The sequence below is a fragment of the Artemia sp. Qi Xiang Cuo genome, chromosome 6, assembly GCF_049724085.1.
Source record: "Artemia sp. Qi Xiang Cuo chromosome 6, ASM4972408v1, whole genome shotgun sequence".
Lineage (NCBI taxonomy): Eukaryota > Metazoa > Arthropoda > Branchiopoda > Anostraca > Artemiidae > Artemia > Artemia sp. Qi Xiang Cuo.
Window position 1 is genome coordinate 47262031 of NC_142799.1, and position 24598 is coordinate 47286628.

The 24598-nt window shown below is 35.4% G+C and overlaps 1 protein-coding gene across 1 annotated transcript in view; it reads left to right on the forward strand.

Annotated features, from left to right (window-relative positions):
• LOC148951294 (E3 ubiquitin-protein ligase HERC2-like) overlaps positions 1-24598 on the forward strand; it is a 299149-nt gene that overhangs the window by 213814 nt on the left and 60737 nt on the right. Inside the window, 6 exon segments of the mRNA XM_089091055.1 lie at positions 272-427; positions 4421-4646; positions 6758-7083; positions 8708-8869; positions 21391-21553; positions 23156-23788. Of these exon segments, the coding sequence (XP_088947181.1) occupies positions 272-427; positions 4421-4646; positions 6758-7083; positions 8708-8869; positions 21391-21553; positions 23156-23788 (1666 nt within the window).

Genomic DNA, 24598 nt, shown 5'->3' on the forward strand with positions numbered 1-24598 from the left:
AAAATGAAGAGCTTTGGTCAAAACATAGATAACAACTACATACATTAAAAAAAAATGTGTATAATGGGAGCAAATGGATACAACAAAGAGGTCGCTAGTTAGTCTTTTTAATTCATGTTTTTACTAATCTTGATAAATACTACGTGTGTTTAATGTATTAAACACGTAATTTCCCTTTCGAATGATTTTTACGCTGAGACTATTGTATTTATTCCTCAATTATTTTTTTTCTTGTTGTTTAACAAGTGCCAAATAAATTTACTTATACTAGGTCTGGACCTGGGGAAAAGGAGATTACTACCGTTTGGGGCATGGATCCGAGCAACATGTAAGAAAACCAACTGTAGTCGAAGCACTTCGGGGGAAAAAGGTGGTCAGTGTTGCTGTTGGAGCCCTTCATTGCATTGCTGTAACAGACTCTGGACAAGTAAGTCTGAAGCAATTAATTCATCATCTCTTTTTAACAGAGAGACTTTCTTTTGTTATTTCCCGTTAGTTACTAAAATGACTGGGCTCGTGCTTGTCACTTGATTTTCATGATCATAGGTAAACTATTCAGTAGGTCTGCGCAATATAGGGTTTATTGAATTGATCGATTCATTGATTAAGCTTTTCATTTTCAAGCAAAATGTAATTTATTTGTTAATAATTGTAGTTTTCTTAAAGCGTTTGCAATTTGATTATGACAATCTTGGATTCAATTAACAGCGTATTTCAATTAAAATCAATAAAAAGGAACAAAGAAATGATGATGGACACAATATGCACGCCTTTCTCAGTGTGTGCTTTAGAGTATCCTATCCTCAAAAGATCATAAAGAACAGTTCGTCAGTTCAGGAGTAAATCTTGTACAAATCAATGGAACTTCAACGGAAAGAGGCTGGTATTGCGATGGTTGGCAGCCTGAATGCCCCTCATATTCAGGATAATTTTCTGCACATTTTAAAGTCCCTCATTACTTTCTGTTAAAGATCCCTGGATTTCTGTTATCGAATACTGTAAAAACCCGTCTCTCCAACCTTTCGAAATACCTTAGTAAACTCGTTGTCAAACAGTTGGTGGTAACGAACTGTAAGTAATGAGCGACCCGGCTCAATAGTAACCGAAACTCTAAAAAACTGAATTTTGATACCAATAGATATATCAAAAGAATCGGCTTATTATATTGATTTCAAATATATAAGTTTCATTAAGTTTAGTCTTACCCATCAAAGGCTACGAAACCTGAGAAAATTTGCCTAATTTTTCAAAAAAGGGGGAAACACCCCCTGAGAGTCATAGAATCTTATAGAAAATCACACTATCAGATTCAACGTATCAAAGAACCTTACTGTAGAGGTTTCAAGCTCCTATCTGTAAAAACGTGGATTTTTTATTTTTTGCCAGAAGAAATATCGCGGATGCGTGTGTTTGTTTGTTTTTTGTGGGTTTTTTTTTCAGAGGTGATCATATCGACCCAATGGTCCTAAATATCGCGAGAGGGCTCATTCGAACGGAAACTATAAGTTATAGGTCCATTTTTAAGTGACCAAAAAGATTGAAGGGCAACTAGGCCCTCTCCCACGACCCTTTTTTCTCAAAATCGACCGATCAAAATTTTGAGATAGCCATTTTGTTCACATAGATAAGAGGCCGAATAATTATGCCTTTGGAGATATCATGACCTCCCACAGCCCTTGGGGAAAGGTCCCTAAGTTACAAAATTTGCCAATTGTTTACGTATAGTATTTGTTATTGGGAAGTATGCATACATTATTCGAGTGGGGGTGAATTTTCTGTTGTAGAATTTTCCACGAGGATAATTTTCCATGGGGAGGGATGTTTCCAGGGGTGAATTTTTTATGGGGAAATTTTACTCTGGGAGAATTTGCCAGAATCCCTATACGAAATCCTTCTTAGGTCTTGCTTTTTCTTTGACGACTCAAGTTTTACGCATGGAGATGTTAAGGGTAATTGTCCAGGGTAAATTTTCACCAGGATTGAATTGTCCAGAGAATAAATCCTTGGGAAGGAGGGACTTTACTGTGAACGTTTAGCCAGATTTCCTTATGCTATTTAAAAAACGATCAGAAATTAAATAAAAAAACAAACTTTTTCAACTAAGGAGCATTATCAAAACTTAAAACTAACAGAAACTATTGCGTATATGTGGGGGGTTGCCTCCTCCCCAACACCTTGCTCTTTACGCTAAACTTTGGGTTCTGTTCTAATTCTTTAAGAATGGCTCCTGACATATTATGGTTTCTTAATTTGAACAAAAAGAAGCTTTTTTTAAAATTACTCAAAAACTTTAGCTTGAGCAGCGAGGTGTTGAGGAGGGGCAACTCCATTTGTGATCGTAAAATTACCTGTTCATTTTAATTTTTAATGTTGCTCCTTACTTTCAGTTGAAAAAAACTTTCTTTTTTTTTTTTAATTTTGATCGTTTTTAAATAATTACTAATAAGAAAGCACATGGTCTGCAGACAATGGATGTAATCAACTGCCAAGTTAAATTTATTATATAGGCTAATTCATATTGACTGGAAGAGCAAAATATTTATACACATTGGAAGGAGTTGATGCTTTATTCTTTGCTGTATATCAGTTCACAGTTATAAAAGACTGATTTTCGTCTGATCTCCTTTTACTGATCAAAATATCTATCAGGTCGATCATCTTTTTTATCCCAATAGTCTTAACTCTTCGATACTCCTGGGAGTTTTATGAACAATAGAGTACGGATGTTACCTAAAGGTTAATTGGGGTAGCAAATAAACCAGTATTAAAAAGCGACTTAAACCAACAGCCATTTCTGAATTAATTTGTTTTCTTCGGGCGTAATTGACAGTCAATCGCTAGAAATAGACAATTGTAATTATTTCCTATGTAAAAAAAATCCATTCAATTCCATTGAAAAACGGGCAATTATGCGATTATTCAATAAATCTAGTATATCCCTTCTCTTCAGTGCATATACGGTGGAGGGTCTCAAGCGGGCTCCAAGTCTCTCCTACAGAGCTTAATAAAATATCTTAGTAGCTTCAGTAAACCGATATCATTGAAAAATTGAATATTATCACTAAGTGCTATGTGCACTTAATTTCCGGGGGGGGGGTACCCGTTTGTGCAATAAAAATTTATTTTACCTCTTTATGGAGAGGTGGCTGAACTTTAGCCTTCTCTCTCCCTCAGATCTGATCCTCTATTTTGCCCAGGATGGTACTAACAGACTAGAATAAGGTTCGTATACTGTTATTATATAAATTTTGCCTAAATATAATCTTAAAACTGCTTTATATAAGTCATATTAAGGGATTATTTCACTTGCAAATTGTGCTTGTGTCTTTATTTGGTTATACTTAACTAAGAAGAGTCTATCATGAGTAACTTGATTAGTTTTTTGTTTGTAATTACATAGACTTACTGCTTAAAAATTGAACAGTGGCAATATTTTAGTTTTAATTATGTAGATACCCTAATTTCTTATTCTTGACGAAAATTATTTGTCTCAAACATTTATTTTTATATTTCTTAGGACCCTTTAATTTATTTTTATTTCTCAGTGACTTAAATACTATTGGGTAGTGTGTTCTACTTACTCCTAAGTGTCTATCATTGTGTCTATATCATTGGATATGTTCGCAACTCCTAGTAGTCAATCATGTTAGGCTATGCATCTTGTAGCTGAAGGCAATGTTCCTCCAGATGTGTTTACAATTTGAATCCTTTTGATTTTCGATCATCACAAGAAATTATATCCCGTTTGGTCTCACCCCCGGGCGCGGGTTTGAAACTCTCAGGTTGTTTTTTTGGAGGGGGAGTAGGAAATTTATATTATTGTGTTTCAAAGAAGGTTAAAAAAAATATTTTTTATCCAGTCGTTATAAAATATTATATGCTACCGTTTTTATTTCTTTTTTAAGCCTGCCGTTTGAAACCCTCTTTTGTCAATATTCATTAGAAAAGATTCTGAGCGAAAGGCCCCCGTGGAACGGGGGAAGGATACCACAAATATATACGATATAATCTGTACAAAGTTTTCATCTGTAATGGCCCTTGTGTTTCTACGCTTCTCTTAAATCCTAATGAATAGGGCTAGAAAAGCTGATTAACTTCAAAACATTTCTTCGAATTCAAAAATTAATGGAAAAGCAGTGGAACTTAGGGATTGAATGGGAAATAAGAACAAATTAAAGAGTGTCGAAGGCATCTAAACATAAATTTTTGGGGATTTTTTTATCAAGGGTAAGTAATGAGGATCTTATCTTTTTGATGAAAATATGGCCTTTATTTAGTTTTGTCAAGTAAGTCTATTCACTATACTTTAAGGTATATATTGAAACAGTATTTTTTTTCTTTTTCTTTTTTTGTTTTATCAACCAAAATTATTTTAGTTTCTGTTTGTGTATCCTGAAGGGAGAATCATTTTGTGTTTCAGGTGTACGCATGGGGTGATAATGATCATGGTCAACAAGGAAATGGCTGTACTGCCGTGAATAAAAAACCGTCTCCTGTATTAGGATTAGATGGTGCACATGTTTCAAAAGTTGCATGCGGTTCTTCTCATAGTGTTGCCTGGACATGCAAAGAGTCTGGACTTACTAGTCCTTTGGAGCCAATTCCATTTTCAGTTAGCAAGGACCCATTGGGAGCATCACATATTGGTAGGTTAACCTAAGATCAGAGATTGTTTTCTTCGAATCCTCAGTGCTCTGAATGTTTTAATTCAAAAATCCATTCGATGATAATTTTTTACCGCTACTTTTATTTAGAATGTATACCTTCTTTAGTATTAGTACAGGTGTTCTGAATCGGATAAATGTATTCCACTGTGTCATTAGCTAATATAAGGAACATAAAATTGCAAGGGTGGATCCAGGATTTTTTTTCGGGGGGGGTGTTTACTAATTTTTGACTTTTTCGGGGGGGGTTACTAATTTTTTACTCAGTTTTCGACTAATTTTACTGATTTTTACCTAGGTTTTACTAATTTTCAACTTATTTTCGACTCGGTCAAAAATTTCGGGGGGGGGGGGGTTCAAACCGGGTAACCTCCCCCCTGGATACGGCCTTGCAAAATTGCCCAATGGTGTGTAGTGAGGAACTAAACTTATGTCTGCAAGACTTTCTACCATCTGCGTGCAGCGAAAACATCGTATGGTGCATTTTTTTTTTGTGAAGTTGTTCTGGAAAGCGTATCCATGTATTCAAAGCTGACAGCAAACATCTAAGATATGAGGTTTTCTCTGAAATCTCACGGCATTCGTTCTTGGACCACCCTTATTTGTTCTTCGACTCATTTATGAAATGTATTTAAGCGTCTTGCAAAAAAAAAAAAAAATGTTTATATGTGGTTATTGCTGCCTCCTGGCAAAATTATCTAATTAAAGTAGTTCTTAGGAGATGGTTATATCCCTATTAAATTTGCTATTTGCAGCCAATATAGAACTTTCAAAAATGTCTGCTAAAGGAGGAAGATTTAAGGGGTGAATGTAAATCCGACTTGAACAATAAAACTAATCACCAATACCGATAATTAAACATCTAGCCTTATCTAGTCTTATACTCGTGTCGGGTATCCCTTGGCATTTCTCCAGCGTCTGGTTTGTTGCTGCCTTGTTTGAGAACTTCAGCAAAACTTATGCATTCGGTTCCTGAATAACATTCAATTTCTATATTTAACTATTTTGATGGTAAGGCTTACACATATATTTTATACATTTATTGTTCTTGTAGAATACGGCTTTTAACTTACGACTGCTTACAACGATTTGACAACTTTTTTTTTCTGTTACATATTTTTGGACAACAAATCATCTTTTTTTGCACTGGGAAAAAAAGTATCAATAATTTAACTTAAATATATGTATCAAATTTGGAATTATTAATTCTTTAAGCAATAGATTGTCAGGAAGTATGAAAAGGATGAGTATCAACACTCGTTTATAATGAAACATGCCAATTTCACCTCATGAATCAACTCATGCCAATTTCAACTCATGAATGTTTAATAATGAATAGATGTTTTGTTTGAAAAGGGACTATTTTTCGTTGAATTTCGTAAGTTTCGATACGCCAATGTACAAATTTTTCACTGTCTTAATTTTGTGTAGGGTCTCTTATTTTGGCTCCACATAAAACCATATGCTGTTTTGTAAGATAAAATACTTGGAGACATCAAATTAAAATTTAAAAAGCCGAGGAAAATACACTTTTGTAGATAGAGTTTGACGAAAGCAAGTAGTTTGGAGAATTTAATTGAACCACTGACTGTCCGTTATAAACTCTTTAAGACCAGTTTCCTGTGAGTAGTATGATAGTTTTCGGCTGAAGCAGAGTTCAATATGCCAAAGAAATTTAGCCTGAGAAATTTAGTTCACTCTGGCGATAAAAGAAAGTTTTGGAGCGCTTCACTAACTTATCAAATATCTAAGCCAAAGAAAAAAAAAATAGTAGCTATTTTGTGAATAAACTGTAAAATGTTAGTTTTTAGCAATGATAATACATCATTATTTTGAAGAGGTCAAAATAAGAATATTGAAGATTCGTATTCTGCTTATCCCAAGAGTGCCGCTAGATAATTTTCTCAGGGGAGGGGGCTTATACTAACAGGAGTTTTGTTCTTACCAAGATTTAATGGGAATTCTCTGATTTTTTTCGTTTCATGCATTTCTTTAGAATGTCTTTTTGTTTCACAGGGGTCTGTTGACCTTCCTCTCCCCTGGTGGTGCTCATGCCTTATCTTGTCCACAAGTTTTATTCGTACCCTTTATAGGTGGCCCTCTTGAAAATTGGTCGGACCTAAACTCAGTTGATAACAATCTTAAAACACCTGCTGTTGTCCAGCAATTTTCATTAGCTCGTCTCCTGATGTCGTTGTCCAGTGTATCTGCTCAGCAAAAAGCACTAGACCATATCGTTGGAGCTCTACAGGTAGTATTGTCTCGACGTGCTGTGGCAGCAGTTTTGGAATCGCAAGTGGAAGTTGGTAAGCCACAGGATGAATTTGAAACAGAGTCGATCTTATCAGGAGAAAGAGATTGCTTAAAGATAGATTTTGGTGAAGGAAAATTAGACGAAGCAGAAGTTGCTAGAAATTTGGTAATTTTTTCTCCTTCTGTTAATTTGTGTTTAAACAGAATTTGACTCTCGTTTTATTATTATTAATATTTTTTTAGGGTTTAAATATGAAGAGCTAAATTGAAAACATAATATTATTTCAATTAGGCTACTCAGTTTCTTCATCTGTTTTCATGTCGCAGTTTGTATGTAGGGAACATTAAGAGAAGCAGCAATTTAAATGCTATTGAATTCCATAAGATACAAAAAAAAGTTGCTATACTATTTGGTGATGGCTGAAAGTGAGCTAATTATTCAAACTTACGCTAAACTTGTATGTTGTTATCACGACGTATTATCTTAACATAGTAAAAATTTTACTCTTGGAATGGGATAGGTAAATGAAAAGCTTGCTAGTACCATCTGGCAAAATATTTTATATTCTATTAAGTAGTAAGCAAAGCAAAAATTAAATTATCGTGTAAAAAGCTGGGAGTTGATAGGAGGTGGTCCTCCCTCACTATCTTTAGCATTTTGTCAGTTAGTTTTTAGTTTAAACATTATTTGACCACAATGAACGAAGACATTTAGGTAAAATGTTTGCCAAAATTATCAATGCGTCACAGTATGACTGAAAACGGTAGTTGTTCCTATTTGTTGCCACTTAAAAAGACTTCAAACTTACGTTTTTAATGATCTTTCTTGCTATGCTCTACTGCCATTGATTTAACACAATCACCTCTGAATAAAAATGCATCCTTAAGAAGTTTCTGGGGGGGGGGGTAAAGACAAAAAAGGAATTTTTTCAATTCTTTGAAGGGATGAGGGCTGTTCTGATTATTGGTATATTTAGTCTATTTCAATTACTTTGCAGTAGATGGCCTAGAACGTCTCCGTCCAATTAAAGATATGTTGACTGTCCTTTAATAATGTGCAGCTATTCAATGTTATAGAGCGCTTATACAATGCTGTGCAATGCTGGAGAGAGTTCTAAATAAAGCCACTTATTCTAGTGAAGCTTTTAAATTATTGCCCATACTATCTCAGGCACGTTCGCTTTTTTTTTTTTTTGTTTATTGAGTTTTTGTGTTTGTTTTTTTTTTTTTGGTTTGGTTTGGTCAATAATAAAAAGATTTTAGTTGGTAAAGTGAATAAGAAGTACAGAGAAATTTGTGAAAACTCCCCTCCCCCCCTGCGTTTGGGCTTGTACTAACCCTTCATTTTATGTGGACTTCATATATGCTTAGGGTCAGAACATGTCACTATTGTTGGACGTCGTAAGAAACTGGAAGGCTCTGAATAAGCGTTTTTAATCTTAGAATTAATATCTTAGAATTTTTGTTTGATTGTATGTTAGCCCTTCTTGGGCTAAGATTGGGCTCTCTCTCTCTATCTCTCTCTCTCTCTCTTTTCTCTCTCTCTCAATCTCTCTCTCTCTCTCTCTCTCTCTCTATCTCTCTCTCTCTCTCTATCTCTCTTTCTCTCTCTCTCTCTCTCTCTCTCTCTCTCTCTCTCTCTCTCAGTCTCTCTCAGTCTCTCTCTCTCTCAGTCTCTCTCTCTCTCTTTCTCTCTCTCTTTCTCTCTCTTTCCCCTCCTCTCTCTCTCTCTCTTTCTCTCTCTCTCTTTCTCTCTCTCACTCACTCACTCACTCACTCTGGCTTTTTAGGCACCCGACATTGATGGAGTGGAATTCAGCGATGACCCATTAGCAATTTTTTCATCAGTTGGTGAATCTGCTGCTAGTATGCGTTCTCATGCATCCAACGCGTCTAGAATCTCAGCGAGTGTTATCGGCGCAGCTGCAGCCACTTTTGCTTCTAGTCCAAAGGTTCGGAGTATTTCTGTACTATTATCTGTAATATTATTGTACCAAAACCCTAATTATGGTTACTTTCTATGTTTCATTTTAACTTTTTCTTTAAGTTTTATTCGACTTATTGAAGTTTACTCGTCTAAATATTTCTCCTCTGTTAGTATTTCAAATAGACCCCGGCGCTGCGCCGGCGGATCGACCGAACGCCGCCGACGAGAGGCCCAGTCGACCGCCACTGAAGTGTTGCAACACCGCCGACGCGCCGCAGTCACCCCCCCCCCGGCCGAGGCGGTGGCGTTCGGTCGACTTAAATTTTTTTTGCGGCAATTCTTTATTGCGTCAACCGCAAAGTCGGAGCTTTTCCTTCTCGTGTGGTTTAGTATTTCGATTTTCCTGATTAGAAATCGTCTTTATGAAATGAGTTTAAATCATTTCGAATGCAGTTTCCCAATCGCTATTTCTTACATCATTCGTAGCCAAAAATTTTATTTTTAAGTTGAATAGAATTATAGAACGCATTCACTACAATACAGCTTCAGCCTTTTGTTGGATTTTGAAATTGACAGCCGACAGATTGTTTCTACAGCTGAATTGTAAGTTTGCAGTTTTTTTTTTTGCTGTTTTTAGATAAGATTTTCTTATTGTTTAATACTCAGTTATTGAACACCTGATAGAAAATATAATCTTCTTTCTGGAACATTTTTATCCCCCCCCCCCAAAAAAAAAAAAAAAAAAAACAGGGCCTTCGGTTGAGACAAAATTTAGCTATAGACTAAGCTATGTACAAGGTTGGGGAATTAAAGATTTAAACGGAAGTTACTCCAAAAATATGATTCATAAAAAATTGTAAATTATTGCCTATAGGGGAGGGGGATAGGGGGCTATCATTCTAAAATGATAATACCTCATTTTTTTTTATTGAAAGCAGGGATGCCGAAAACATAATTATTTTTTTCATTTAAAGTGGAGACAGAAGAAAATGATACTAAATTCCCTGAGAAAGCAGAGACGGTATCCTATCAAGATGGTATCCAGAAAGGGGACATAGGGAGTTATTATATTTAAGTGATAGTACCTTGATTTTTTTTTTTCATTAAAAGCAGTGAAGCGGAAAAGTTGAAAACTCAACAATAGGATCTGGATTTTCATGAGCTGAACTTGGTACAGTATTTGCATGATTTTATCGGCCAATGAGAAACTAGCACATGTTTCCAATCCGTTTTTTTTCTTATTTATGAAACTGGTTTAATATGAAAACATTCATTTATAAATATCAGGCAGATTCACACTAAAACGAATTTGTGTGACGAAAGCGATATCGACATTCCCACCTAACGTTGCGCTCGGGTGACAATGGCTCTCTTGGTCCAGTGCCCAAGTTACATTAAAAGGCCAGGTCATACTAAAACCTTTCAATTTGGGAGGTTCAAAGAGGAGTCTTTGACAGTCTTGTGACCTCAGGGTACCAGATGTTGCATTGTTCTTACGTATCTACAGTGGTTTAAAAAATTCGATCACCCCACAAATGATTACCAAAAATATGCACAAATGTAACATTTGGAATATTATAACACTTTTTCAAAGCTTTGAAGAAAAGTAAAAGAGTCTAAATACCCCTAACTACGCTTGAAAGCTATTTTAAAAAGAAACTCTTTGGAGATTTCCATGGAAATGACCATAGCAGAAGCTTTGAGCCTGGGTGGGGATCAAAGAGGAGTCTAAGTATTTTGACCACAGGTGACTTATTGTTGTGACTTTCTTAAATTTGGTAATTCTTGTGAGCATTTGGAAATCAAAGCTTAAACTCAATAACTGATACTAAGTATCCTAACGTTTTGGTTGGATTAAAAGCGACGAACTAGGATGAACATTTCAATATCTTCCTGGAGCTACTTCAGTCTGCATATCATTTCATTTAATTACACTTAAAACAGATGAGCTTTTCATTTTCTACATAAGGAAATAGCTGGCACTTCATTTTTCTTCATAGCGAATAAACTATTAAGTGTTTTTTGTGTCATTGGAATTAAAGTGTTCTCATGTGAAGTGTTCATCATGTATTTTTCAATTTGATAAATTTACTCCTTTTAGATACAGTTTATAATTTGACTGATATTAGGTATTTATCAGTTTATAATTTGGAATGAATCCCCAAAAGAAAAAATTAATAATATCCAAAAGAGCAGCCAAAAGCGATAATAAGGCAGCAGTTCAGCCTTAGCCTGCATGACATATTTTCTATATGGTTATATTTTCTATATGGGGGAGGGGTTGTCATCCATAAAAACCTAATTTCCAAAACTATCAACTACGTTGAATAAAATGGCTAACTAAAAATTTTGAGTGGAGGTGTTTGGGGGAATGATGGGGGTGGGGGGAGGGGGCTAGTTGCCCTCCAATCACTTTCGAATGTTAAAAAGGGCTCTAGCCCTTTGAATTTCCTATCGAATGAGCCCCTTTTGAAGTTTTTACGACAACGCCTTCTATAAAAACCTTATATGCCCCTAGGGCATAACTTAAAACCGTTGCTCTGAGGGTTGTGGTGGAGAGTCCTCCTCAAAATATATTTTCTATCCGGAAATCAACTACACTGAACAAAATGGCTATCTCAAAATATTTATTGGATGATTTTGGGAGAATGATTGGCGTGGGAGGGGGGGGGGGGGCTAGTTGCCCTCCAAACACTTTCGACTATTAAAAAGGCACTAGCCATTTGAATTTCCAATTGAATGAGCCTATTTTGAAGTTTCTACGACACCGCCTTCTATAAAAACCCTATATGCCCCCAGGGAATAACTTAAAACCCTTGCCCTGAGGGCTCTGGGGGAGTGTCCTCCTCAAAAACCTATTTTCTATGTGGAAATCAACTACGCTGAACAAAAATGGCTATCTCAAAATTTTGATTTGATGTGTTTGGAGAAATGATGGGCGTTGGGGGACTAGTTGCCCTCCAATCACTTTCAAATTTTAAAACGGGCACTAGCCCTTTGAGTTTCCAATTGACTGATCCTTTTTTGAAGTTTCTACGACCACACCTTCTATAGAAAGATTATATTTCGCCATGGCATAACTTAAAACCCTTACCCAGAGGGTTTTGGGGGAGTGTCCTCCTCAAAAACATATTTTCTATCTGGAAATCAACTACGCTTAACAAAATAACTATCTCAAAATTTTGATTGGATGTATTTGGGGAAATGATGGGCGTGGGGAGGGGGCTAGTTGCCCTCCAATCACTTTCGACTATTAAAAAGGGTACGACAACGCCTATAAAAACCTTATAGGCCCCCAGGGCAAAACTTAAAACCCTTGCCCTGGGGGCTTTGGGGGAGCGTCCTTGTCAAAAACACATTCACTATCTAGACATCAACCACGATAAAACAAAATCTCTCTCTCGTAATTTTGATTGGATATGGTTGAGGGAATGATGGTTGTGGGGGGAGGGGAGGGGGTGGGCTAGTTGCCCTCCAATCACTTTCGACTATTAAAAAGGGCATTAGCCACTCCAATTTCCAATCGAATGAGCCCTTTTCAAAGTTTCTACGACAACTCCATCGATACGAAGTGCCCGGGTATGGAGAAAAAAAAACACACACACATTATTCCCACATTGTTCTTTGCTTAGGCAGCGCTAGCGCGCTGCCTATGAAAGGGTACTATCCCTTTGAATTTCAAATCGAATGAGCCTTTTTTATGTTTCTACGAGAAAGATTTCAATAAAAACCTTATATGCCCCCAGGGCATAACTTATAATCCTTGCCCTGAGGGTTGTGGGAGAGTATCCTCCTCAAAAATATATTTTTTATCTGTAAATCAACTACACTGAACAAAATGGCTATCTCAAAATTTTTATTGGATGTGTTTGGGGGAATGATGGGCGGGGGGGCGGGGGGCGAGTTGCCCTCCAATCACTTTTGACTATTAAATTTCCAATCGAATGAGCTTTTTTTGAAGTTTCTACAACAACGCCTTCTTTAAAAACCTTGTATGCTCCCAGGGCTTAACTTAAAACCCTTGCCCTGAGGGCTGTGGGGGAGTGTCCTCCTCAAAAACATATTTTATATCTGGAAATCAATTACGCTGAACAAATGGTTATCTCAAAATTTTTATTGGATGTGTCTGGGGGAATGATGGGCGGGGGGGAGGGGGGCTAGTTGCCCTCCAATCACTTTCGACTATTAAAAAGGGCACTAGGCCTTTTAATTTCCAATTGAATGAGCTTTTTTTAAGTTTCTACGACAAAGCCTTCTTTAAAAACCTTTTATGTCCCCAGGGCATAACTTAAAACACTTGCCCTAAGGGCTGTGGAGGAGTGTCCTCCTCAAAAATATATTTTCTATCTGGAAATCAACTACGCTGAACAAAGGGCTATCTCAAAATTTTGATTGGATTTGTTTGGGGAAATAATGGGCATGGGGATGCTAGTTGCCCTCCCATCACTTCCGACTATTAAAAAGGGCACTAGCCCTTTGAATTTCCAATCGAATGAGCCTTTTTTGAAGTTTCTACGACAACGCCTTCTATAAAAACCTTATATGCCCCCAGGGCATAACTTAAAACCCTTGCCCTGAGGGCTGTGGGGGGTGTCCTCCTTGAAAACATATTTTCTATCTGAAATCAACTACGCTGAACAAAATGGCTATCTCAAAATTTTGATTGGATGTGTTTGGGGGAATGATGGGCGTGGGGGGCCTAGTTGCCCTCCAATCACTTTTGACTCCAAAAAAGGTTACTATTCCTTCGAATTGCTAATCGAATGAGCATTTTTTGAAGTTTCTAAGAAAACGCTTTCCATAAAAACCTTATATGCCCCCAGGGCATAACTTAAAACCCTTGCCCTGAGGGTGGTGGGGGACTGTCCTCCTCAAAAACATATTTTCTATTTGGAAATCAACTACGCTGAACAAAATGGCTACATCAAAATTTTGATTGGATGTGTTTGGAGGAATGATGATCGTGAGGGGGGGGGGCTAGTATCCCTCCAATCACTTTAGACTATTAAAAAGGGCACTAGAACTCTCAATTTCTAATCAAATGAGCCCCTATTGAAGTTTCTACGACGACCCCCTTCATATGAAGTGCCCTGCTCTAAAGGAAAAAAATAATAATTAATACATTGTGCCAAAATCGTTCTTATTTGTCTTCAGGGCATAACTTAAAACCCTTGCCCCGAGGATTGTGGGGGAGTGTCCTCCTCAAAAACATATTTTTTATCTGTAAATAAACTACGCTGAACAAAATGTCTATCTCAAACTTTTGATTGGTTGTGTTTGGGGGAATGATGGGGGTAGGGGGGAGGGGCTAGCTGCCCTCCAATCACTTTCGACTATTAAAAAGGGCACTAGCGACTCCAATTTCCAATCAAATGAGCCCTTTCTAGGTTTCTACGACAACTCCTTCCATACGAAGGTGTTCAATGCCTGGGTGGAGGAAAAAAAACACATTGTGCCCACATCGTTCTTTACTTAGGCTGCGCTAGCACGCTGCCTATAATTAAATTTGAGTCATTATAATGGTAGCATAAATGCATAATCCCCATTCGGTCTGGTTGGCCGACTCGGGTCATCTCCTAAGATATTATCATGGCAGTATTTTTGGTATGCCTTCCTGTTGCTCGCAGTCCTTAACAGCACTGAGAAGCGGCGGTTTAAAAAATTTTCTGTTAGCACTTAAGAGGTCGTCCTCTTGGGCAAGAGGCATCAGTTCTTCCTTCGATGGCTATTTTAGGCAGTTTGGCTGGGGGAATTTTCTTGACGTATCCTAACCATTGAAGCTGCTTGAGTTGGCTGGTCTGAGTGATGGGATTAGGGTAGGTTAGGGAGGACAATAGCCATTCGCTTGATACCTGATCGAGTTACATAAAGCTGGCAAATTTTGTAATTTTGTTTTGAAATCTGGCAGTCTCTGCTTGTCGTCGACTTTTAGGGTATATAACTCCGCTCCATACGTTGTAATTAGGATCACTAAGCACGGTAATTTCGTATGTTCAAACTTATTGATAGATGTTTATTTTCCAAATGGATTGTAGTTACTTTAAACATGCGAAGGCACGGGCCAGGCGTCACTTAATGTTTTCAGGGATCATTTGTGGTAGTCAGCTTGCTTTCTAGGCAAACGAACTGATCGAACCACTAGATTTTTTCATTCTAGATACTAATTTTTCTGTGAAGAGCACCGTTCTCTGAGTGCCCGGCTACTCCAGTTACCTTGGTCTTGCTGGCGTCTGTATTCATTACAAAAGAACTAGCTGTGTCGCCGATAATGATTGCACTTGCTTGGAGCTCTTTTATTTTCTCATTTAGATGATTAGTGTTATCAGCATTTTTAAGCAGGTCCAAAAGGTATCGATCTAAGACTACTCTATCGTCTTTAGGGACAGGTGCCAGCATAGCATTCAGGAGCAAACAATAAAGGGTGGGTGAGAGAAGACATCCGTGGAGAACGCCTGTAGTCTGCACCATGCTTCTTTCCTTCTCGTAAATGCTCCTTACAATCTTTATAGTATCAGAGAGAATTCAATAGTGATCTAAAATATACCTGAGACCATCTCGTCAGATCAGCTTGAAGGCTGAGTCGATTTTAATCAAAAGTTGATGTAGTTCTTTGTCATATTCTTGATACCATCCCAAAATCTGTTTGGTTGCAAATTCGTGATGTATAATGCATCTTTTCTGAAAGAATCCAGCTTGATGTTCAGTTATCACATGTCTTATCATTTTTGCTCTGCGCTCTAGGAGTATTTTTGTGAGAATTATAGCGGGTTGTCAAGTAAGAGTATAACTGTCCTAATTCAAAACCCACTTGCAATATATTTCACAAGTTGTGTTTGATTTTAACCAAAGTTTTGAATTAAGAAATTGGGATCTAAATTTTGTTAAATGGTTGGATTTAACGTCCCTTTCTGCTAGAACTATTGATGGCAATCATTTAGAGACCAATGTCATCAACCTTCTCAGAGGTCTAAATGAGCGAAGATCCCCAAAAGACACTACAGCTCTTACTCCTCAATGAGTTTGATTGGGATGTGACGAATTAATCTGAGAAATTCTTTACGATTGTAGGTTAGGGTTGGCCTTCCTTCCTCCCTCAGAGGTTAAATCAGAGATCTTTTTTTTTTTCTGACACTTATCAGGTTGCAATCAACAAGCCTTTCTGGTGACTATTCTAATGATATGCATTTACGAACCCCTTTTTCTGCCCTCAGAGATCGGATCGGATCTTGACCTCCAAAGGACATAACTGCGACATTAGCTCTTACTTTCCGCCAAGTTTTCTCAAAGTCAGACAACTCCTTAGGGTTATGGCATTGATGACAAGAATGTAGTGACCTCTTACACTAAATAGGTTTGCTCAGGTATGAATTTCTAAAACGTAGAGCTAGGAAACTTACTTTTATAAAACTTTGGACAAGAAGAGAGGTCCTGTTGGGCTCTGACCTCTAAAGTCTTAAAAAAGGGACTAGCCCCCACTCCTCAAAATTTTTTGTTTAGTTTGAACTATCTGTACTGATAGGGAGCTTCCTGACTGGCTTTTCTAGAACTATATCCTAGAAATCTAGAAGAGATGCGGAAATTTTGGTCTTGGGACTCAAAGAGATAATATTATGTCCTACGCGAATCTTACGCTAAATAATCGCTTATAAGTTTACTTTCGTAGTTAGGACAGTTTTGTTTCGATTTTAGCTTACACTATTCTGTAAGGTAGTAAAGCTTACTTGAGTTTTCAGAGAAATATAAATATAGGCCTTCACAAAATTTATCTATATCATTGTCGGTGAAAGACTATTGAAAGACTTATTTATTTATTGGACAAAATATTTCCAGCATACATACAAGGCTGTCCAAAAAGGCAGTCCAGTAAATATGGAAAACCAAATATATCCTAATGCAAAATTTGTTTCAACCCAAATTTCACTAATAAACCTACCAACTAATAGTAGAGTTGCCCGATTGCCTACAACATAAACCACCAAATACCAATCCGTCATCATCCTTCAATTTCTCAACTATAAAAAAATTATAGCTTTATATATACATATATATATATATATATATATATATATAATTTTTTGTTTTTTTACAGTTTAAAAACTATGTTTATCTAATGATTTATCCTTTAAGCAATGCTTAATATTATTCAAACCGACATTATTTAACTTTACTATCCACCTCATTCCACAAAGTAATACATCTGTGCACAAAGGAATCTTTCGACTGTGATGTTATCACTAATGGAACATTGGAACTTAATCTTTGTTCGAGTGTCATGACGATGAAACCTGAGTTCATTTGAAAAATATTCCCAAAACAACTTGGCAATAGACGTCGAGCAAGTCGATACATGAAGGAAAGGGTGTAAAAATCTCTAAGTTAAGCGGCAGGTAAAATTTTCTTTTTAGTATACAGTTTGCGTACTGAATCACACGGTCCTTTCCCGTACAGCATGAATCGCTTTATTCTGAAGTACCATTATCTGGTCAATCACAGATATTCTAAGCCGCACCGAAGAGCAGTAAAGAATATAAGGGTGAATCGTTGAGGAATACAATAATTCGAGAATATAGTGTGGTACTGGTATATAATGTCTCAGTTTTCTCAGGATGCCCAGGTTCCGTGAAAGTACCCGGGATACCAGTTCAACATGTTTCTTACAGCTAAAGGTTTCATGTACGAATATTCCTAAGTATTTTACAGATCCGCAACGTTTTATTCCTTTTTTAGAATATTCTTCTTGATCCAAAGATAATAGTCAAGTGTATGCGAGAATATGACGAGATTACTCTTTATGGGAATGACCTATAGTTTGTTAACCCTCATCCAGGTTGATGTTTCATCAAGATATTGCTTGTATTTCTGAATCAAGAGTTTCTGTTTTAGCCAGACACAAAAGCGATGTGTCGTCTACAAACACAGGAACCTTGATATCTGCATCCCCATAAAACAAATCACGGATTTTGTGCCTGGATCAACTTGTCGATCTACAAAGGTCATTAACAAAAATCAAAAATAATAGTTTTCCAAGCACCGATCCCTGTGGAACACCATAAGCGACTGGTAGTTTTGACGGGATTAACCCTTTCACAAGAGCGCACTGCTGTTGATTTGCAAGAAATACACGTAAAAAAGTTTGTGCGGGTCCTCTAACTATGCAAAATAATTTCATGACTAACAGTGTCAAAAGCTTTTGTTAGATCTAAAAATATCGCAGCAACCTTATATCCTCGGTCCAATGCGGATTGCATCACACTTGTCAAATATGTTACAATTTGCTCAGTTATGTGTCCGTATCTGAATCCAAGCTGTGTAGAACTAAAAATGTAACGACCCTCTATATAACACAGTAATCTATTTTCGTAACATTTTTCTAAAATACGTGACATAATAGGAAGCACCGAAATTGGCCTATAGTTTTCTAATTTTGCAGCATCTCTACCTTTATACACCGGTGTCACTTTAACTTCCTTAAAATAAGAGGGGAAGCCCATGCTTTCAATAATAAATTTATTAGATGAGCCAATACTGGTAGTATAACAGGCAACAGATTTTTTATAACTTTCAGAAATATTGTATCACTCCCTTCAGCAGTACCTTTCATATCATATGTAACGCTTTTTATTCTTTTCCATTTACTCGAAATATATTAAATAATACATCTGATTCTTCGTTTTCTATATAGCTCTGGAATTATCTTATCTTGCTGCAATTACTTGAGTAATACTATTCCCAATCCTTGAAAAATATTTCACAAATTCCTCTGAGATAGCATCATTTCCCGAGACTTTGCTCCCATCTCGACTAATTTGTTATTCCGGGGCTGGTCTAGGTGTATCATTCAAAACTTCTTTAAATAGATGCCAGGTCTTAATTGGATTTCCTGGGGCTTCCTTAAATTTTGATTTGTGCTACTTCTTCTTTGTCTTTCTTAACAAACAATTTAAAGCGTTTATGTAATTATTATTACTCCTTTTATTCAGATCATTATCAGATTTCACTTTCTTTTCATACAGTTGGTCTCTTTTCCTTATTGATGTTAGAAAGGCTTTTTTCCTTTGCTGGGTGTACTTCTCCGTGTCTTTACCCTATTTTTTCTGGTGGAGTGACGGTATGATGATGGATGAAAAGTTTTCTAAAAATTTGGTAAATTTCTCCCCCAACACTATTACTATTGGGCAACTCATTTGACCAGTTTCACTCCTCTAATTCCTTTCTAAATTTAATTGTCAGATCATAGCTATTAACAAGCGAATATAATTATTTAGATTAGGACGTCTTGTGTGTGAATCAGTTTGTTTTCTATATTCAGAAAAAAAAACCTCTGAAATGATCTGATTTATCAGTTACCAAACATTCGATGAAACATGTTAGAGATTTCAAACACATTATCGAACACGTCGCGGTACTTGTAGTAAATGTTGTGGAGATATTAATATATGGAAATAAACCGAAAGACACCATCATATTTAGCAGCTTATTGCTATTAGAATTATCCTCCAGAAGGTCAACATTGAGGTCACCTGCTAGAATACATCGCACAGTGCTTGGAATATTTTCAAGCTGTTCTTCAAGGAGATCGGTAAAAGCTCCAAACTGGTATAGTGGCGGGCGGTTCTAATTTAGCAAAAAGCGTTGATACTCCCCAATTTTCAATTGCAGGATCATAGATTCAAAAATAATTTCATGATATACCGCTAAATCATCGCTTTGGCTCACGCGGATTTCTGATCAGATATAAGCAGGAAGTCCACCTCGTTGATGTGTTTGTTTTTTTTAATCCATAGATCATAACCAGATATGTTAACTAACCCAGAATTATTCACATTTAACCATGTTTTGTTTAGAGTAATAATCTGAAAAGCAGAAAGGTTAGCTAGCTGGTCAACAAAATTAAAACTTGCATTTAGCCACTGGCAATTAATATGAAAAATTCTTACAACGTCTTCACTCTGACAGCACTCCATCGAAATTTTACTCACTAAAATATAATTAGAATCTTGACCCTCCTTGACTAGGCTAAATCCAGGCTCCAAACTTCCATTTATAAATTGATTATATCTCTCATAATAAAACTTTTTTTATTTCCAACTCATTCAGATCAAGGGGTCTTGGAGGAGATGTTATACTATTATCCATCATCAATTACTATATAATAATTGCTGGGGTGACTTCACCTTGCATACCTTACGTTAAATAGCCACTTGTAAATATTCTTCCATATATTCAGGAAAAAAATTAGACTGCAAATCGTTATTGTCATAGATTGAAGCATTAACTCTTATTTAACTAATATACCAAAAAAAGTGATTCCTTTTTGGGTGATTTGTTTAAACTTCCTTTATTCCATATTTCTAAAATACTTTTAAACATTTCTCAATTTTTATTTATTTTCCGCTGGCTACACGTGGAATTTTCCAATCCGTTGGGTTTTTTAGGTTGGTTTTGTGTTTTCAGTAAAGCGCAAATTTTTAGAATTCTGCTGATACTCGAGAATATAACAAGTCAGTTTATTTAAGCTAGTTTTGTAGATATATCTTGCGTAATCTGCAATCCAATAATTTTTTTTTTCGTTTCAAGTTTCAACTTAAAGCTATTTGTTTGGCTTTCATTAAAGTGCCAATCAAAATTATGGCCATTGGGAGTTCTGTGGAGTGATAATCTCTAATTTGAGGCAAAAATTTATTAACATAAAAAAAATGGCAACAATTAATATATTTTTGCTATTTTAAAATTGCTCATAATTTTGTCGTTTTCATTTTAAATCTATTCTATTTAATAGTATGGCAAAAACAAGTTGGTTTAATAAAACTGTCAATGTAAGTAATCTGTTTTGCTTTCAATAAAACACCGATTTCACTTTTGCCTTTTGGGGGATGGAGAGTACGTGTTTTGAGCTCTTTTCAAAGGTCTGGCCTTCTACATTTTAAATTTACTCATTATTTTTCACTGAAAAGCTATGTTTTGTTTAATTTAGTTCTGTATCAGTTAGTCAGTCAATGTGTTAATTTAACATTGTGTAAAAGACCTATCTCGATGTCGATATCTTAAACACCATGTTATGAAAAATATTTGCCTTTTCATGGAGTTTGGTTTCTGACCGTAACGGTACATCTTTAAATGTCAAATAAAGAAAAATTTTATCTTATCATTCACTCGCAGGTATCAGATTACAGTTTCAATACATATTGGAACATTTGTCAAGTTTTTTTTAGTAAAAGGTAAAAGCAAAAAATTTGGAATTCTGACTCAAAAGATCCCCAAAATTTGTAGCCGCTAATAATAATATGATAAAAAAGTAATTGTGGAGTAGAAAAAATTACACTTTATTAATACCTGAGAAAGGAGTCTGATAAGTGAGTGTTAAATTTGATACTACAGTTTAATGAAATTCCCCTGTTTTTGAAATTTTTCTCCAATTTCTTCCAATTGGTTGAACAATTTCTTTATTCAACCATTTTCTTTAAGTTGGTATATTGTCGAGTAATTTTATAATGAAAGTGTTTTTATTATAACATGTTTTAATAGAAAACTATTATCTTACTTTAGGTTGTACTTCAGGATGAAATAGAAGAAGGTCCCGAATGTGCTCCTGAGCTCGTGAATGTGTTAAACTTGCGAGATGTCCGTCTTTTGCTTGATCTCCTTAAGTTGTCTGTTGCTGGTAGACTTCAAAAACTAGAAAAGAATATAATTATTTCTGCTCTTATTGGTAATTCTCAACCTCTACTTAACTCTAATTTCATTTTTCTTTATTTTTATTTTTCTGTATCTTTCAGTAAAAAAAAAATCAATTGGATGTCATCATAGCTGACTAGGTATGAAAATGGGACTTAATGTAAAATTTTCATTAAAACACAAAATGAAGCAAAGACATGCAATACAGCACATGTACCGTATTTGTAAAATTAGGATATGAGTAACCACAAGCTTTCAGAACATGACAGAAGAAAAACAATTATGTTCAAAATGATATATTGACCAAAAAAACAGTAAGGAGCCTCAATCTAACCAAGGATATTAAATTTTTTTTTTGCAAAATCTTCTAGTTCTTATAAAAAATTTGGGATGGATGCATAACATGTTCATTGTATTCTTTTATATATATATATATATATATATATATATATATATATATATATATATATATATATATATATATATATATATATATATATATATATATATATATATATATATATATATATATATATATATATATATATATATATATATATATATATATATATATATATATATATATATATATATATATATATATATATATATATATATATATATATATTCACTCAATAAAAAAACAATCAAGAAGGTTGATTTGGCAATTCAAGACATGTAATATTTCATATTTTGCCAAACTTGTAACCTTCAGTCTGATAGGTGGCTGAATAATCTGGATTCACCGTTTTTCATTATCAAATGATTCTCCCTATGGGCTCACAAGATTATAATATCTACTTCACGCGATGAAGATTCCACAATGGAATCTTAAAGACTACCAAGCGTAAACATAGTCACTTAATTAAAAGTATGAGCTCTGTAAAACTAGATATTAATAGGTATTCCACATCAAAAAAAAAAAAAATAAAAAAATAAAAAAAAAAAAAAAAAAAAAATTCTTTTTCGCAAAACACCAAATTTATTCAAAAATTATCAAATAAAAGCATAAAATCTTTATTTAGTTGCGTTTGTGGCTCGTATGTTATTTTTGACTTGAATGTGATATGTTTTTGTAAGATAGTATGCGACTTGGATAACCAATAAATCCAGTCAGTAGAGTAATGAATAATTAAGTAGATAATTCTGAATGATTCTAGCATCATTAACATTCATTACACATTTAAGCATTCCTTTTGCAAAGTTATTTCTCCGTTTTTTGTTCTATTAGATTTTTGACACTGCCTGATTGAGATTTTTTTGAAGATGAGAAAATTCAGATTTTCTTATTCTTTTCGAAGTTAATGCGTAATTCTTAACTGCTTATAGAATCGGTCTTACAAAAAACAGGCTGTTTTTAAATTTTATAAAGGTAAATAGTCTGGGAATGCTATTCTACAAAGCCCTCGAATCCTGAAAAAGTATTTCGAAAAATATTACTTGAGTTAAGGGATTTACAAATAAAAAAAAAAAATATGTATGCCTAAATTAAATATGGGTTTCTATTTTACATATAAAAAAAATGAATATGTAATAATTTTACATAATGCTAGATACTAAGAGTAGTTTTTTGCTATTGGAATATTTTACAAAACCTTTTTATGTCAGCCAGTTAAATTCATCTCTTTCTGAATAGGTTTTGCAAGTACTGACCCTGAAATCTCTGCAATGATTCTGGAATTTTGCCTGACCGAACTTGAAAATGTGGCCCTGGATTTGGATCCACTTAAACGTCAACCCTCGCCGGTTGTTCAAGAGTCGCCACATCCTTACAATGACGATTGCACTTTGGTAGGTCACGTTATCATCCCTGGAGCTGAGGCTTTACGTATTGAATTTGATCATCAGTGCTCAACAGAACGACGCCACGATACCTTGACAATAACCGATGGGTCAGGCAGAATTGCTACTTTGAGGTCTGGGAGAGACTGGTCTTGTTGGTCAAATGAACTACGAATCCCTGGTAATGAACTTCGATGGAGATTCACCAGTGACGGTTCAATAAATGGATGGGGTTGGAAATTTACTGTGTTCCCAGTGTTGCCCTCAAGTGGAATGGATGCAAGTATTTCTAGTGGGAGTTTGAGTGATAGAAGTGTTATGGCTAGGCCAAGTGTTGGGTTTGTTGCAAGTTTGTTAGACCCTTTGTTAGAGACTATGCTTGAATCGTTCGAAAAAAGGAGTGAACTAAAACCTTACAATAAAGATCTCAATGGACTGCTTAGATTATGTGTTGCACTTGCTGCTTGCGCTCAACGTGCCTCATTGAGTAAGTTTTTTTCTAATTTTTTTGTCAAGGTATTGTAGATTTCTAAACGTTGTAATGTTTTTGGTTCTGATGGATTTTAAAGAAGCGAGGATTTTATATTCTTTTGAGCGCATATGGTCGTGACCAGGTGTTTTAGGTATGTATGGCAATCGTTCTCAGTGGGAATAACTAAATTGGAATCTTAGTCAATGTCTTAACTTCGTTTTATTTAAATTCTGATAAAGTTGAAAGTTAAAAAATGACGATGTTGTGAATACTTGCTCAGAAACTTTGAGTTAGCTATCTTATAAACTCTTTTTTGCATGCTAGGATTTGTTTTTGCTCTGTTGAAAAAGATATCTTTGTAAATCAAACTCTTCTAATCCACTTGCAAGTTATTTACAATGTAGGAGCAGGAGTGATCTGTACAAGCAGGAGGTAACCTACTTGTGATTAGATCACAAATAGTAGACTATTTTTTGTTTCTTTCGTTTAGTCTCAGCTAAAGCCAGAATTATAAAGCCACTCTTTATACAGTAGATAGTCTTTTTCCGCCTGTGATGATTTTTTTTTTTTATAATTGTTAAAATAAAAAATGTCTATTATCCTAGATACTTCAGAGTTTAGCTAAAAGAAAAAAAAAAGAAGAACTATATCTTCTTCTCTTTTTGTGCTATGTTTTTGAAGCTAAGGAAAATACTATGCAAAAGGCCGACAATATAAACTGAGCCAGTTATTTGGGACCGTACTGCTGTTTTAACATTGCTTCAGAATGAATTTCATTCACATGTGCGTAGAGGCTTGACCTTCTGGGGAGGGGTATTCAGGAAT